The sequence below is a fragment of the Chelonia mydas genome, chromosome 11, assembly GCF_015237465.2.
Source record: "Chelonia mydas isolate rCheMyd1 chromosome 11, rCheMyd1.pri.v2, whole genome shotgun sequence".
Lineage (NCBI taxonomy): Eukaryota > Metazoa > Chordata > Testudines > Cheloniidae > Chelonia > Chelonia mydas.
Genome location: NC_051251.2, coordinates 63,303,456 through 63,320,942, shown reverse-complemented (window position 1 = coordinate 63,320,942; position 17,487 = coordinate 63,303,456). Strand labels below are relative to the sequence as shown.

General features: G+C 43.5%; 1 protein-coding gene across 3 annotated transcripts in view; it reads left to right on the top strand.

The window, feature by feature from the left end:
• Nucleotides 1-17,487, top strand: part of PTH2R (parathyroid hormone 2 receptor) — a 105,007-nt gene that overhangs the window by 34,326 nt on the left and 53,194 nt on the right. For 2 of the 3 annotated variants that reach the window (XM_037912995.2, XM_043525511.1), the window contains exons 2-6: nucleotides 1,006-1,108; nucleotides 9,213-9,323; nucleotides 9,430-9,551; nucleotides 11,175-11,272; nucleotides 15,753-15,939. In XM_037912995.2, coding sequence (XP_037768923.1) covers nucleotides 1,006-1,108; nucleotides 9,213-9,323; nucleotides 9,430-9,551; nucleotides 11,175-11,272; nucleotides 15,753-15,939 — 621 coding nt within the window. Of the gene's footprint in view, nucleotides 1-1,005; nucleotides 1,109-1,165; nucleotides 1,509-9,212; nucleotides 9,324-9,429; nucleotides 9,552-11,174; nucleotides 11,273-15,752; nucleotides 15,940-17,487 lie in introns of those variants that run through there. The other variant, XM_043525510.1, reaches the window with a different exon arrangement.

Sequence of the window (17,487 nt, the reverse complement as noted above, 5' to 3'; positions counted from 1 at the left end):
GTATTATTTTGGAATGAATTATACATGCTTCTAGCAGAATGCACACATTCCCCCTTCCCCCTGGACCTACCGGAAGCGTGCGGAAACAGCCTTCTGAAAGCATCCCTTATGTAGACGGGACTGCCTATCTGGTGTAGTGCTTGTGTCCAGGTTCCCTGTTCTCAGCCCTGGTGTAGAGGATGGAGTGGCAGTGTAAAGGGGGTGGGTGGAGAGTGTGACCGCAGCGCACTATGCTACAACTAGTCTGCTTTCCAGGATGCATCAGGGGAAATGGGAAGCAGAGTACAAATCAGAGCAACCCTCGGGATGCTCTAACACAACAGGGCCAGGGAGGAATACAGGGAGTGCAAAGAAGGCTTAAAACCACCTTTGTCTACCATCACCTCCTCATCCTCAGCACAGGCACAGGAACATGGGAGTAACTGAGACTCCCCCGACTCCCCCTGTCTATCCCAGCAAGCAGTACGTAGGTTGAAAGTCAGGGTTTGACGATGTACGTACATAGTGTGCAGCTAGTGGCCCCGTTAAATCTGCCAGAAGTTTTTCTCAACAGCTACAGGGGAACGTGCCTTCGAAAATGCCGGCATGACGAGAATGTTAATCGGCCAACTGGTGGAATTAGGGTTGTGGGAATAGCCAACCTTTCAGTTTAGTGCCTGAACTGCAGCATTGCGGAAAAACTAGTTTTGAGTTAACTGGAAATGAAACTATTTACATTTTTTTTGGCGAAATGAATTTTTTTTTGCGGGGGGGAGGGGAGAACTTGTCTCAGATCAACCAGTGTGTAAAGTTACCCAACCCCCAAATGTAAAAAAAGTAAAATTCAAAACAAAAATGTGTGTCCCTTTGTAAAATCAAAACATTTCCTTCTGAAAGTGTTAGAAATGCGGGTCTTGAAAATTAACTCGTTTAGAGCACTCCCATTAAAATACAGCTAAGTGTCAAAGGATCCAAGCAACAGCCTTCCTCACTGCTGTTTTCTATGCATTTTTTTTTTCTATACAGGTGGATTCTGATGACACGATTACCACGGAGGAGCAGATTTATCTTCTCCTGGAAGCCAAAATTCAGTGTGAACTAAACCTCACAACCCAACTACAAGAAGGAGGTGAAGTACTTAAGCAACCGATCTTTCTCTTCCCTCCACCATCAGTACTAAAGGGGTGTCAAGACTGTCAAGTATATTGACCATCCCAAAGCGCAGGAGATCAATGCAGAAAGATCCCAATTTTTTTCTTATTCAACATTTCTCTGAATCAAATCAAGTGTGTGTGTGAATTGTGCCTTTAATAGACATTCCTTATTTCTCTCCCAATTTATCTTGAAGACTCAAGGAGACAAGGTTGCACATAGGCTGATGTTTCAAACTGATCAAGGCTTTTGAGCCTTCTTTGATATCCGTAGTTAGTGAGGTTCCAGTCACTTGAATTCATGGATGTGCCTGAGATACCACATTCTCTTCATAGTCTGTTTTATTATTCCACACTGCTGTGGAGTTAAGTTTAAAGGTGAGCTGAAAAGGGTTTTAAAAAATCTGCCTTTTTTGCTCTTTTGGAAGAGATTTTATCTTGGCTATCATGAATGTCCAGTTTGATCTTTCCTGGTTTGCTAGAAGGTCTCAGGTTTCAGAGTAGTAGCCGTGTTAGTTTGTATTCGCAAAAAGAAAAGGAGGACTTATGGCACCTTAGAGACTAACAAATTTATTTGCATCTGATGAAGTGAGCTGTAGCTCACGGACGCTTATGCTCAAATAATTTGTTAGTCTCTAAGGTGCCACAAGTCCTCCTTTTCTTTTTCAGAAGGTCTCAGACATCTTTATTGTGAACAATAACACCTGAATTGAAAGGACGAGGCTACAGAATCTTTAACAAAGCTTTCTTTTATCTAAAATGTTAGCCGCTGAACTTAAATAGTTGTTAATTAAGACAAATCAAATATAAAGACTTCAAATCCCTTCTTCTTTCAGTTGATCAACTTTTACTCTTTTGACTCTTCTGACATCCCTACAGCTGAGCAGATAATGGATTTTTATTTTTTTTGGTTCAAAGCTGAACTGAAAAATGCAAAATAAATGTTGTGTAGTATCCATCTAAACGCTGAAACGATTGCGGATGGGATTGTTGTCTTTCGCCCTTTTTAATTAACTAAATTTCTATATGAAACACCATTTCGAAATGAGAAGTCGAAATGTTTCGCTGTTGAAATTGCTGAAATGAAATGCTTCATTTCAAAATGTCAAAACCATTTTGTTTCAGAACCAGTGAAACAAAATATTCCAAATTTTTTTTTTTTGGCTGAAGCTACTTGCCAAATTAGACCTGAATGTATGTGTGAATATTTGCCCAAAGCAAAATTCACCCAGCCCTAGACATCACCGTTTCACTATTCTGCATTCTTTATGGAGAGTTCCAGCCCAGTCAGGACTTGAATTTCTAGGTTTCCTGATTCTTTTCCTACTTACACTAGTGTTACCCCCACTATAAGTCTGTTGGCTTCACCAGTTGAAAATCTGGCCTCTAGAATTTAGAAAAGATTGGCTAGTCGAGCTCCCTGTCACCACAGGATTAATTCCTACAGACCACATATCGGTGCACTCTGCACACTATTTTCAAAAACATATTGTGTCACCCCATTTACACGGAAATGCTTCAAAGACATCATAAGTATTGAGATACTCTTGCGAGCGATTGGAGAAGAGATGTATATTGGAGGATGAAGACTTGGAGTAAAAGGAGTTTGGGATAAAAGGGAAACCATAAAATTAGGCTTTGCTTTGTTTTCCTTTGGTTTTGTCTAAATAAGAAAACATGTCTTCTGTACATACATATTATTACTGTCAGTAACAATGTGTAATAGCAACCATAAGAACAGTCTCACCAATAAATAATACTAATGCCAGTCGTCATAATAGTAATATCACTAATAACAGTAATCACGGTTTCCAAGTTTTTTGAAAGAAGATAATTTATGGTGTTCATTGAGAGGAAGATGGCAAGTTAATATTCAATTGAACATAAAGTATTTTTTTCCTTCTACCAGACAATGCATGTGAACTGTTTACATGCACGAAACAACTCTCGGTGAACAAAATACTTACCGAAGCCTGTTTTCACGAGAGCTCCACAAAAATGAATGCAAAGTCCAATGGCTTAGATCATGTGAGTTATAGTAACACACAAAGATGTCTGTCGAGGTGCCACAGAAAAATGAATATTATCAACCAGGATTTCATCTCACGACCTATTTCACGACACTACTTAAACATGTGCGTAAATCAATCTGTATTCCAGATAGGATTTAGGTACATCCTTAACTTTAAGACCATGCTGTACAAAAACATGTGTGTAAGTGCTTCCTGAATAAGGGTGCTTTCTTTACAATGCTGTGCATTTGAAATAACCCCGTTCTTAGGAAGTGGTGTTTTTCCAAATTTACGCTAGTGTAACTGAGATCAGTATCTGACCCTGAAGCTTTACAGAATGAGTTAAATATTTAAGAAGCCCCGAAGTTCAGGTTTTTCTTTGATCTGCTTTTTTGGTGGTAGTGACTTCCTGTAGTGGACCTGAAATAATATACAAGCCTTTTATACTTATTCTTAGTAGTGAAGTCCCTGACAAGTGTAATTCTTAATGGATGAAACAAACTGGAACAATCTTTAACCACACAAAAATTACTGGATCAAAAGTTAATCAGATTTTACGTTTGTTCAAAAGCCAACCCCTTTTAAGCAGCCAAATATAATTGGTTATACTTGTTCTGAGACGAGATGTATTGAGCCAGTGAATAAAGGGTAACTGAGTTGGTTGCTATTTCTTTAATAGAATAATTTCAATTATATTTCCAGAAAGGTTGCTGGGTCTCTGTTCTGCACTGATGAATGACCTGTATTTCCCACTGTGTGAATAAAAGAGGCAGGCTAAGTGATGTGGAGAGTTTGAGACCCAGTCTATACTACAAAGTTAGGTTGACATAAGCTGCCTTGCATCAACCTAGTTGTGCATGTGTCTATACTTTAATTTGTCTCCCACCAATGTAAGTACCCTGTTGTGGTGACACAGTAACACCGCCTCCCCGAACGGCATTGAGCCACGGTTGATGTACTGAGGTCAACGTGATGTGCACGCAGACACTGTATTACCTATGTCAACCCTAACAGTCCTCCTGCAGCTGTCTCACAATGCCCGACACTGACCGCTCTGGTCACAAATGTGAACTCCACTACCCAGGGGGTCACGGACACTGGAAGCCTCTCTTCCTCCCACCTTAAAGCCTTGTGAATTTTTGAAATGCCTTTTCCTTATTGCCCAGCTTGATGAGCAGTTCTCGATTGTTATGTGCAACTACTCAGCTGACTGTGCTGACTACACTCTCCAGATGTACACGGACCAGCCACAGAAATGTGAACATCTATGGGGAGATTGCACGGGGAATGCAGGAGAAGGGGTATGACAGGGACCAGCAGCAGTGCCGAATGAAAGCCAAGGAGCTGCAGCAGGCATATCAGAAGGTCAGGGAAGCCAACAGTCAATACAGTGCTGAGCTGCAGACCTGCCCCTTTTACAAAGAGCTGCATCCCATGCTTGGTGGAGACCCCACTTACACCCTGCACGGCACTGTGGATGTCTTCAAGGAGCTGAGTCACAGGCCCCTGACATGAACAGTGAGGAGGAGGAGGATGGGGAGAGGAGGGAGACATGCAACGGCGGGCCCAGCTATGCTGCAAGCCAGGACCTGTTGAAGACTTCACAGCAGTCCAGTCAGCCCCAGGGGCGAGCACAGGCGAGCCTGATGCAGGGGAAAGAACCTTGGGTAGGCGTGTAAACGTATTTCCCATTCCAGTGATGTACTGATGGTGCTCCCAGCTTAGCAGGATGTAGCTCTCAACTTTTTCATTAATTTATTCGTACTAGAAGAGGTAGCGGTACAACAAGCAGAGACAGTTATCTGCTTTTCAGTCCCCTGTAGAGTTAGGCAGGGGAGGCCATGCAGAGCAGTTTATGTACAGAGGGGCATCCTTTGTGTTTCTGTTTGCCAGAAGCTGGGAGTGAGCGTCAGAGGATGGATCACTTGGTGATTACCTGTTCTGTTCATTCCCCCTGGGGCACCTGGCATTGGCCACTGTTGGAAGACAGGATACTGGGCTAGATGGACCTTTGGTCTGACCCAGTAGGGCCATTCTTATGTTCTTTGAATTCTCCTGAGAGATCTTGATGAAACTTTCATGGAGGTTCTTTGCAATCCTCTCCCAAAGGTTTCTAGGGATGGCAGCCTTATTTCTTCCTCTATGGCAGGACACTTTCCCATGCCAATCTGTGATGACTTTGTCAGGCACCATTGCAGTACACAGGCTAGCGGCATATAGGCCTGGGCGGCTTCAGGATGCCAGCAGCAGCTGTGCTCTCTGTGCCTTTGTTACCGTCAGGAGTGAGATATCCACTAAAATCACCATGGCCTGTGGAAACTGGTACCGGTATTCAGTGCCTGATCATCATAGTTTCATGCAACTGAACAATTCCTTCCTCATTTCCCGCCCCTGGTGGGCCATACTCCCCATGGCTGGTGCTGTGTGCAAGCAATCCCAAGTAGAAGTGTCAATAAGTATGTCTTGTGTAAAACTTTAGGGGAGCAAGCAAAGGGAGTTCTGACCCTTTCACTTTCTGTTGTGGCTACAGTGCCAATGGTACCTGTGTTCTGTCTGTAGCTGCTGGTGTTGCAGCTTTCAGGGCTTCCCTCTCCACACCCATGGAATGCCTGAGCCAGATGAGGAGAAAGAAGAGGACTTGGGACAACATGCTCAATGAGATCCTGCAAGCCAGTGCTGCATCAGACCATGAGCAGAGGGCCTGGAGTGTGAATATTGCAGGCTGTATGGAAAAGGAAAGACTGAAAAGGAGAGGGAGAAGGAGATGCACCAGGACACACAGGGGCTTCTGCGGCACCAAATACAGATGCTGCAGACTCAAGTGGAATGACCGGTTCAACAAGCACAGGCTAAGCTCCCTTTGCCTTCCATGGAGAACTCCATTTTAGTACCTCCCTACACCCCTCTCAACAGTCCACATGGCCCCAGGGCTGCATCCCTACCCCTACTACTTCACACTGAGGGACAGTAAGGACAACTCCTGCTTCACATACACTGACCTGTGAGAACCACAGTTGCTGTGTGTAGGTAAAAATGGACATGCGTGTTCTTTCCCCTTGTTAAGTTCTGTTCCATTCATTTATTTAGTTCTTTTAAAACGTATTTGCTTTTAAATTGCATCAATTTTTCTTGCACTGTTTTTGTTACTCAATAAACTTCTATTTTTTGGAAAATAATTCATCTTCTTTTGTTGACAACCTATTCTGCAGAGCGCCTAGTGGAACTGAAAGCACTTACATGCTTGTTGTACAGAGTGACAGAACTCCTAGGATCAGTGACAAACAGTGCTATATTCTTAAATGTACACCATGCAATTCCCAACAGGCCCCAAAACGGCAGGGCCTCTGCAGCGCATTACTGTGGCTCATGGTTAAATGCTCTTTCAAGGCCTCCCTTAACGGAAAACCTCCACGTTGAGCTCTTCTAATAGCCCTTGTGTCCGGCTGCTCAAATTCAACAAATGGGCCACCTCAGCCCTCCACACTGATGGTGACTTTTCCCCCTTTGCCTCACAGATATTATGCATGGCACAGCAGGCAGTTATAACTGTTGAGATATTTCGCTTGGAGATCCAATCTTGTGAGTAAACAATCCCCATGGTTTCTTCAATCAACCAAAAGCATGTTCAGCTGTCATTCTGCGCCTGTTGAGCCGGTGGCTGAATCTTTCCTTAGTGCTACTGAGGCGCTCAGCGTACGGCTTCACGAACAAGGGGATAGCTGGGTCCCCCAGGACTATATTGGCATTTCAGCATTCTCCAAATGGTAACCTTCTGGATGGGAAAGAATGTCCCCCGGCTTGCAGCTTTCTGAATAGTACTGTGTTCTTAAAGCTACGAGCGTCATGCACCTTCCCTGACCAGCCCAACACTGTCGGTGAAGCATCCCTGGTGATCCACCAATGCTTGTAAAACCGTAGAAAAGTAGCCCATTCTGTTTTACTCTGGGGATAGGTGGTCAAAATAAGAATATGCAGGCCACCTACTGCTCCACTCATGTTCGGGAGCGCCCTGGCTATGGATCCATTCACTAAGTCTTGTGCGTTGCGGAGAGTGACAGTCCTGTGTTGTGCAGGGCCATTAATCATCTCCTCCATTTCCATGACAATGGCCCCCCTCGTGGATTTTCCAACTCCAAACTATTTCCCGCTGACCAGTAGCAATCCAACATTGCAAGTTTGCACAGTGTGATCATCACTTGCTTCCCCTCTGTCAATGTAGCTCCAATTCTGGTGTCCCTGCACTGGAGGGCTGGGGTGAGCTCTGCATGCAGATCCAGAAATGTGGCCTTTCTGATCGAAGAGTTCTGTGGCCACTGCTTGTCATCCCAAACCTGCATTACAGGGCAATCCCACCCGTCAGTACTCCTTTCTTAGGCCCACAAGCAGAGCTTGGCCATCTGCAACTTGCTCCATCAACACCATCCATAACTTTGAACTGGATTTTGCTATATTCCATAGCAGTCTGTCTTCCACAAAATCGTCATGTTCCCCTGGGAGTAACGCTGGACTTTAACTACCCAGACATCTGTTAGAAAAGTGATATGGCAAAGCACAAAATCTCTAGTGAGTTCTTGGAATGTGATGGGGACAACTTCTTGTTTCAGAAGCCGAAGGGCAGCCACTTATTTTAGACTTGATTCTGACTAGCAGTGAGGAATTGGTTGTGAATCTGAAGACGGAAGGTGGGGGGATGGATTAGATGCCTTTTCAAGGTCCTTTCCAGACCTACTTTTCTATGATTCTCTGCGTAGACTAAATGGCATGTTTATACTGCACATATATTTTCCCATGTAGTTTGTTCTCATAGGAAGCCCAGGGGCCAGTTATCCTTCCTCCTGTTGAAAAACCCAGAGTTTCCTCTTCATCCTTCCAATGGAGGGGAAGAATCTGTAGCATCAATATGGGGACCAGGTGGGGCCAAGTCCATCAGGAAATCAGCTGTCAACTACATAGATGCAGGAACCCTGCATGGTGCGTGCAAGTCAGCATAGGCCATAGGAGTTGTGTGGCTACCATTTGTCTAACTTAGGTACTTATATAGCCCCATTACCACAGTATCTTAGCACCTCGCAATCTTTAATGTATTAATCCCTCACAATAGCCCTGTGAGGTGTGGAAGTGCTATTATCTCCATTTTCACAGATGGGGTAATTGAGGCACAGAGAGACTTGACCACGGTCACATGGGAAGTCTGTGGCAGAGCAGAGAATTTGCAACCAAGTCTCCCAAGTTCTAGGCTAGCAGTATAACCACTGGACCATCCTTCTTCTCTGTCCCCTTGGTACTTGTGTCCTATGTCCCTCTCTGTGGGGCAAGCAAGCACAAGGAGTGAGTTATCACTGCTTCCACTAGGAGATTTGCACATTGCATTATTGTGGAGTCAAATGGTAACAGACTCCAGTGTAACTTCACCACATAGACCTTACTTTATTACACCGATAATTGTCCTGGCAGCAGGACTCCACTTTGGAATCAGTCTTAATTTGAGCAGTAAGAAATTAGACAATTTAGGAGGTTCACAGACATACCTTGATATACCTATCGTACCACAGCTCCTAGAATCAGCAAAAATGTGTGCAACGGTCAAAATAACAATTTCCTAGCAGTATACGATCTCCTATTTCTTATTCATGGGGGACCATGAATTTCCAATAAATTTGACATATTTTGCAAATGTTGGAGGGCAGAGTTAAGGTTGGTGGATGGTGTAAATTAAGTGGATTGAGAGTCAGAGATGAAGAGTTCTATGGAAGTGGGGAACTGGCTGCATCTCCAGAGAGTCTAAGAATTGGGTTTTAAAAAAATTTAGAGGTTGATTTTATTTTTTTAAAGAAACTGATATTGTTTTGGGGGTATAAGCTAGATGTCACTGATTCATTTTCAATTGTGTTATTTGGGAAGAAATTTAACACTTTAATACTTAGGTACCTAAATTGCAAGATACTTTTAAATCTCTGTTACTTAATTTGGGCACAGGTATTTAGGCGATACGGTAAAAACATAAGTGGCATAGAGGCTTGTCTCATACTTTTCATTTCTTCTTTCTATGTCTTCCTTCTATTGTGTGCAGAGGGTAACTGCTTTCCAGAATGGGATGGGCTAATATGCTGGCCCAGGGGCTCACTGGGAAAAAAGATGGCTGTCCCGTGCCCTCCTTATATATATGACTTCAATCACAAAGGTACCACTGGTCTTCTTGTTCTCATCGGATTTATTTGAAGAAAATGAAAAGCCAGGTGGTGCAAAGGACCTGCGTAGACTAACCAAGACTCATTTCCTCCTTGCAGGGATGGCTTTCAGACACTGTAGCCCTAATGGAACATGGGACCTTGTGCAGGGTTTGAACCGAACGTGGGCCAATTACTCTGACTGCCTTCGCTACTTACAGCCAGAAATCAGCCCGGGGAAGGTATGGCGGTGTTTTCCCAATGCAATAATAGAGCATGAGAGTTTGGATGGGAGGAACAAATCCTGAAATTGTACGCACTTTTCATTCCTTGATGGTTCTGTACAGAAACAAATGGAAATATGAATGACATGCACATTGTTGTCCTAACTTAATAATGGTGCATCAGTCCCATTGAACGTTTATTATTTACACAATGGTTTTTAAGTTATAAAATTAGGAAGAGTCTTATTTAAAACAACATAGACGTGAAGGAACTGCAGACACTGAAGCTATGAACTGAAGGCACTTTCCCCTCTCAAGTGTGCCTCGCTGTGTTTAATGTGATTGTGAAGGCTAAATTCATCCATAGCAGAACAGCTGCAATTTCCATTGGCATCAGTCGGCATGGTATCTGCTTTAGGCAGGGGTGGACTAACTCCAGATTCTTGGATCCAAAATTCTTGTCCCAGGTCTGGGGCTGAAGACACCTGGGCTCAGTTTGGTACTCTGCCACTGAATCAGCCTGTGATTTAGGGTCAAGTCAGTGAACCTGCCTGTTCATCAGTTTTCCCATCTGTATAATGAAGATAATGTTGTTTGTTTATCTTGAGATTAGGGTGCTTCAATAGAAAGTGCTGTCTAACTGATCAGTATCTTTTTTTAAAAAAGCCCCAGACTCTCAAACATTTTTATGTATACTTTTCCCCCCTATAAGTAGCTTTGGTGAGGTGTAAGTCCTTATGTCTGTGGGATTTGGGCTATTGTTAAAGTATTTAGGCACCTGATGACGCAGATAAATGCGTAATGGATTTTCAAAAGCTGCCAGGCCCATAATTTCCATTGAAATCAATGTCTGTCTTTGCAGCTGTGTGCTCGGATGGATCCCACTGCAGGATCCGGGTCTAAATAGGCTATGTCTTTCTTCCTTTTAACATTGAGCTGTGTGATGTATTCATGCTAGACTCTCAGCAATCTGTCACACAGCAGCCCTCTTCAGGGCAATGATATAGACAAACATATTCTAAAACGCCATCAGCACCTGAGCTGAGAGGGAGGAGGAGGAATCAGAGCCTTGGCTCCACCCCCTCCAATGTAGAAGTCAATGGAGCTGAGCAGATACCAGGGCAAGAGAAGTGTGCCCAATTATTCCCTCCCTCCCACCAAAGCTAGTGGCGGGAACTGACAACAGACAAAATGCCAATATTGCCTGCTCTTGTGCTTTTGAATGGTGGTTAGTATGTTTCTTCAAATCTGCAGCTCCAGGAATCATGTTACATGATCTCATCTTTCTTTATAAAAAATACACGTTAGTTTCCATGGTTGTGGAATAAAGTTTTAAAAGTGACCCCCTAAGGAGTACAACACCAGAAGGCAAATATATGAACCCAAGTTCTTCCTTTTAGTACTCCTGTGATTTATTTTTTTCCAGTGTAGACTGATGAATCTTGAATTCTTTGGGATGGCAGTACAACAGGTTCATCCCTGGTGTAAGTCCACTGATGTCAGTGGGGTTACAGCAGGGATGAATATGGCCCAATAACACACATTAGGGCTTGTCACTTATTAAGGGAAACTGGATTATAGGAGACTTTGTACACACAGATGAAGAAAATAAAGTGGAAATGGTCTTGTTTTCTTTTCCAGAGGGAATTCTTTGAACGTCTCTACATTATGTACACTGTTGGATATTCTATGTCCTTCAGTTCTCTGGCAGTGGCTGTTTTCATCATCGGCTACTTCAGGTGAGCAATTCATAGTCCCAGCTGCTCTGTCCCCTTTTTGCACCATCATCTCTACAGGAGATAATCTTATGTTCCTTATTCACACAGGACTGTCCAATCTCTTGATGCTTTTTTATATTCCTGTCTGCAGTGCTGAGAGTAAATATTGTGCATTGCATGGAGTAATTTTCAATGGCTACCCATTGTGCAAAGCTTTGATCAGATGAAGAACACGTTAAAACATTTCAAGGGAAAATAATTTCCCATGGCCATGTAAAAATTGCAAGCAGCAAGAGACATTGTATCCGTCTCCAGAACAGTTAAAGATGACAGCACAGTGAGGCACAGAATGATCAGAGTGGTTTATCCTATAATCTGTTTTTGAGGCTTAATGGCTTATTTCACAACTGAAACAATAGGATTGCTGGCATGTGGAATTATCCGCTTGAGTTATTGCTAGGAATATTGCTATGGTCAGTTGCCAACACTTTAGGAGTTGAATGCTCACTCTAATGCTCACTTTTGAAATAACCAAAGAAGAAACAAACTCTAAAGACTGCATGCCAGGTTTTCCATGACTATTATTCATATTAAGGTCTCCAGCAGCGTGTTAGGCATTTCATGGAAGACACGGAAAAACAGTGAGATCCTCGCTTCTGCTCTGGCCCCTTTATGCTGTGTAAAAAGGCTGCAAAGGAGCTCCGAAAGCCCTGTTTTTGGCGCTGGAAGATTTCTTCTGGTACAGGCACTGCAGAAGACAGCCACAGAGTGGAGAACCTCCTCACGAATCCTGGTGTAGGGCGCATGCTAGGTGCGGGAGAGGAATGCCAGGGAATGCAAGTAGCACTGCAGCCATTAAGAGCAGTGCTGTGACCCATAGGTCAGCCTAGGGAGGCTGCTGTGATGTAGACAGTCCTTTGACACCGCACCCTCCTGAGCTGCAGGTTCTGGGCCATGCCTCCTAGGGATGCATGGTCACAGTCCCAATGCAAACCTGACCTGTGACAGAAAAAAATGATGGGAGCAAACAGTAGGAAGGGAAAGGAGCGAGGAGGATGAGGGTTACAGCAGTAAGACTATGCAGTGTTTTCACTGTCAGCATATGCACTTGTTGGTGTTTCTGGCAATTTTGTCTGAGTTTCTATTATGGCTTTAAAAATAGATAATAATGATTGCCTGCCTTACTGAGTCATCAGCATGAAACCCAGTGCATTCTGGGAAAGGACCTTAGGGAGATTGCGTGATTGCTAACTAGTTAATATTATGCATTAGGGCAGGCATCTCCAGGTGGCACAGTTACACACATTCTTCCAACTTCTTTTCCATAGCATGTGAGCAAGGTTTAATCTTGGAAGAAATGTTTATATAGTTTTAGTTGCAAGGGTGTGGGTAGAAGAAGCTATTGCAAGCAGCAAGAAGTTTGAGCTCTGCTAGAATCAGATTCAGAAAAACACTTACGTGCTTCAGGCCATTTCCATTCAGAAGAGCTCTTAGGCACATTCATGTGCTTAAGGCCTACTTAAGTCAATAAGAACGCAGTCACTCTGTAAAGGAAATGGTAGAAACCAACTGAGTGTGAGCTCCGAGTGTGAGTTGGTAGCTGCTGAGTGAATGTGATCCACATAAGCAGGGAAATATCAGGTCGGAATGGGGAGGTGGTATTATCTTTGTATATAGCATTAATGAGACTATTACTGTCTGGTTCAGGTGCCCATACTTCAAAAAGAAAAGGAGTACTTGTGGCACCTAAGAGACTAACCAGTTTATTTGAGCATGAGCTTTCGTGAGCTACAGCTCACTTCATCGAAAGCTCATGCTCAAATAAACTGGTTAGTCTCTAAGGTGCCACAAGTACTCCTTTTCTTTTTACGAATACTTCAAAAAGGATGCTGAAAAATCAGAAAGGGTTCAGAAAAGAACTACAGAGTCTGGAGAATGTGCCTTACAGTGAGAGAGTAAAGAGACTCCATCGGTTTTGTTTATTAAAGAGTGGGTTAAAAGGTGACTTGATCATGGTCTACAAGGGGGAAAGAATTCTGATGGTAGACAGTTCTTCGATCTATCAGACAAAGGCTTAACAGGATTCAGGGACTGGAAACTGAAGCTAGACAGCTTCAGACTAGAAACACGATGTGTATTTTTACATTAAGGTCAATTAACCACTGAAACAACTTACCTAGGGACATTGTGGATTTTTCCATCACTGGTAGTCTTCTGGCCTTAAAATATGTGAATCTATGCAGTCAATGGTGTCATGCTGTCTGGAGTGGCTCACAGCTCTGAGTGCCAACCTCAAGGCAGACTGTCAGAAAACAGGGTAGACACCCCAAATGGTAGTGGGTTCTATAATTAGATTTCACCAAGCCAGTAACAAATGTGAACTCCTGGATTACTATACCAGTCCTACCATGGAGTCACAGGCAGTCCCCTCAGGGTATGTCTACGCTACCCGCCAGATCGGCGGGCAGTGATCAATCCAGCGGGGGTCCATTTATCGCATCTAGTCTAGACATGATAAATTGACCCCCGAGCGCTCTCCCGTCGACTCCTGTACTCCACCGCCGCGAGAGGCACAGGCGGAGTCGACAGGGGAGCAGCAGCAGTCGACTCACCATAGTGAAGACACCTCGTTGAGCAGGTCTAAGTATGTCGACTTCAGCTACATTATTCACGTAGCTGAAGTTGCGTAACTTAGATAGATCCCCCCACCCCCCACCCCAATGCAGACCAGGGCTTAGACTCTCCAGTCTATCTTGCCACCCAGACAAACTGGACTTTGTGATAATGGTCACTTAAACCGAAAATCACATCACATCTGGTTGCTCCCAGTCTCAGGAGACCAATCAGTTACCCTAGATCAGTTTTACTCTAGATCTTACACCAAAGACAACGCTGGTAGCCAATTCTATAGTAAACTAACTAAAGGCTTATTAGCTAAGAAAAGGAAATGAGAGTTATTGAGAGGTTAAAGCAGATAAAATATATGCACAAATGAATCACAGTTTGTAATTCCAAATAGTGGCAGTGATGTCCTAAACTGCCAGTTTCCCAAAAGTCTTCTCAGGGTACCCAGATTGTCTTTGGGGACCTCGGCTTTGTATCTGGTACACTTCCCTGTAAGAGTCCAAACAGTCCAGAGATGAAGGATCTTTCTCTGAATCCATACTTATAGCTTCTTCTCACAGAAAACAAGCTGACAATGTCACTACCCAGGTGGGTTTTTCCTTTGATGACTGAGAGTGAGGAAGGTATTTAGAGTCTTTGACCTCTGGTCATCATACATAATGACCACTTACTTTGAAATTAGCACTTTTCTGTTCAAGTTCCTCATTTGCATTCCACAAAGCCTCCTTTGCGTTTTAGGGCTTGTTTGGTGGGTCATTTAGTTACGGAGGTACACAAAATGGAAATGTTTGCTACTGCATTATAGCAGGATACAGATAAAGTGAAAACAATGCAAGTAACATCCCACTAGTTTTCATGATGTTTAAACACCAAATACACTCTTATACATTTAATAATCACTTTGATCCACACTAATACACAATGAATAGGCCTGGGGCTCTGGCATGAGCTGGCACCTGGTCTGCCAGCGTCACAAACGGGACTTAAGCACATGCTTGATGTTAAGCATTTGCTGGAGGGCTGTCCTGAATAGAGATGCTTTCCTGAGTTGGAGCCTATGTAATTTAAGGATGCTGTACTGCAAACTCTTACTACCATAGTGCATAATACCATGAACTTCCCCCTTCAGTAGCATTATTCACTGTACAATGCACAATGTTTGAGTAAGTGGTTGTACGATTCAGCCCAGTTAGTTTCTATTGCTGTCAGGGTGGCATCTGGCAAGCTTTATATTCAGTTTACTAACAACAAGCTGCAGACTGTCAACAGCTGAGACTTGTAAATATTTGCTCATGTGAGGTGTTGCATTTTAAGCCTTATCTTACGATAGGAAAGTTCAGCAAAAATATTGTAGGTAACTGTCATCACTAAGTAATCATGCCCTTTTATTTTGTATTTTTGACCTTCCTAAGAAAAATATAAGAGTCCTTAAAGTATGAAATAGTGACTAAGGCCTGGTCTACACTAGTGGGGGGATCGACCTAAGATACGCAACTTCAGCTACGAGAATAGCGTAGCTGAAGTCGACGTATCTTAGGTCGACTTACCTCGTGTCCTCACGGCGAGGGGTCGACTGCCGCTGCTCCCCCATCGACTCCGCTTCTGCCTCTCGCCACGGTGGAGTACAGGAGTCGACGGCAGAGTGATCAGGGATCGATTTATCGCGTCTACACTGGATGTGATAAATCGATCCCCTATAGATCGATCACTACCAGCCGATCCGGCGGGTAGTGTAGACGTACCCTAAGTCGAGGGATGTGGAAGTATTGAACTTGCTGAGCTTGGCCATAGATTATCCCAGAGCCTACTGCAAAATTTTGCCCTTTTGCTGGCTGAATTCAATAGCCTCTTCTAAATTATCCTTTTCTTCCCACAGGAGGCTGCACTGCACCAGGAATTGCATCCACATGCATCTCTTTGTCTCTTTCATGCTAAGAGCTGCCAGCATCTTTATCAAGGACAAAGTTGTGCATACGCACATAGGAGTCAAAGAGCTGGACTCGCTGCTGATGAGTGACCTCCAGAGCACTGCAGGGGCACCTGCAATTGACAAGTCACAATACGTAAGCACTGACCCTCAGGGAAAACAGTCAGCCTGCTAGTTAACTGTTCTCTGAGTTGTTATGCCCCTTTTAGGACAATCTGTATTCCTACCAGAGTGGCGAGGTATTACTGTGGTGAATCAGTATAAAATATCAGGCTGGTCCTGAGGATCAGGCTCTTGAAAATTCAGTATGCAATGGGCTAAAGTCTCATTTTCTTAAAGTAACTTAAGCTCCTGAGGCCCAGATCCTCAAAGGTATTGATGTCAATGGAAGTTGGGGGCCTGTGAGGCTCTGGCTCCTAGGGCCAGATTTTTAAAGGTATTTAGGGGCTGAAAGGTGAAGATAGATGCCTGGTGGGATTTTCAGAAGTGCATAGGCGCCAATGGGAATTAGGTGCCTAGGCATGTCTGAAAATCTCACTAGGCCCCTATCTTCATTTTTAGGTGCCTAAATACCTTTAAGATCCTCACTTAAGTGCTTCACACTTTTAAATATGGGACTTGGATTCCTAAGTAACTTAAGCCAGTGGCTCTCAACCTTTCCAGACTTCTGTACCCCTTTCAGGACTCTGATTTGTTTTGCATGTCCCCAAGTTTTACCTCACTTAAAAACTTACAAAATCAAACCTGAAAATACAGAAGTGTCACAGCACACTTTCTCATTTTTACCATGTAATTATAAAACAAATGAATTGGAATATAAATATTGTACTTACATTTCAGTGTATAGTATGTAGAGGAGTATTAAACAAGTCAGTGTCTCCATGAAATTTTACATTGTACTGACTTTGCTAATGCTTTTTATGTAGCCTGTTGTAAAACTAGGCAAATATCTAGATGAGTTAATGTACCCCCTGGGAGACCTCTGCCTACCCCCAGGGGTTTACGTACCCCTGTTTGAGAACCTCTGACTTAAGCACCTTTGAAAATTGTTCCCCAGATTTCAATACTTGTCTATCTGTTTCTATTGTGAATCCTTCTCTTTGTTAATGGGGATGAGACTGACTCACTTTTGCTTATTTGTTCGGGTCACCCTGGCTGTCCTCCTTGCAAAATCTGACCCACTTGTCATTTTCTGCTCGAGTCAGACCCAGGACTGCATTAGCAGGTCACAATGAAGCTGCCCTAGCAGAGCAGCGGGGGTGTGGGAAGCTTTTACAGCACTCGCCCTCTCTCTAGCTGTCTCAAAGAAAAGCTGTTAGTTCTCCACTTTCACAAGCACTAATTCATCCACAAATGGTCCTTACAAAACAAGGAGAACTGTTGATTTTACACAAAGACTTGACACTGTGCTAAGGATGGCCTTGCTACCTGTTCCTATCTCTGTAAATAAGACATGTTAAAGTTGTCAGAATAGGAGCCATGTGCAATGGGTTTAGTAGCATAATTTCAAGTTTTGGGGGTAGCCGTGTTAGTCTGTATTCACAAAAACAACAAGGAGTCTGGTGGCACATTAAAGACGAACAGATTTATTTGGGCATAAGCTTTCATGGGTAAAAAACCCACTTCTTCAGATGCATGGAGTGAAAATTACAGATGCAGTTCTTGGGTGGTTGCTGTATCCAGA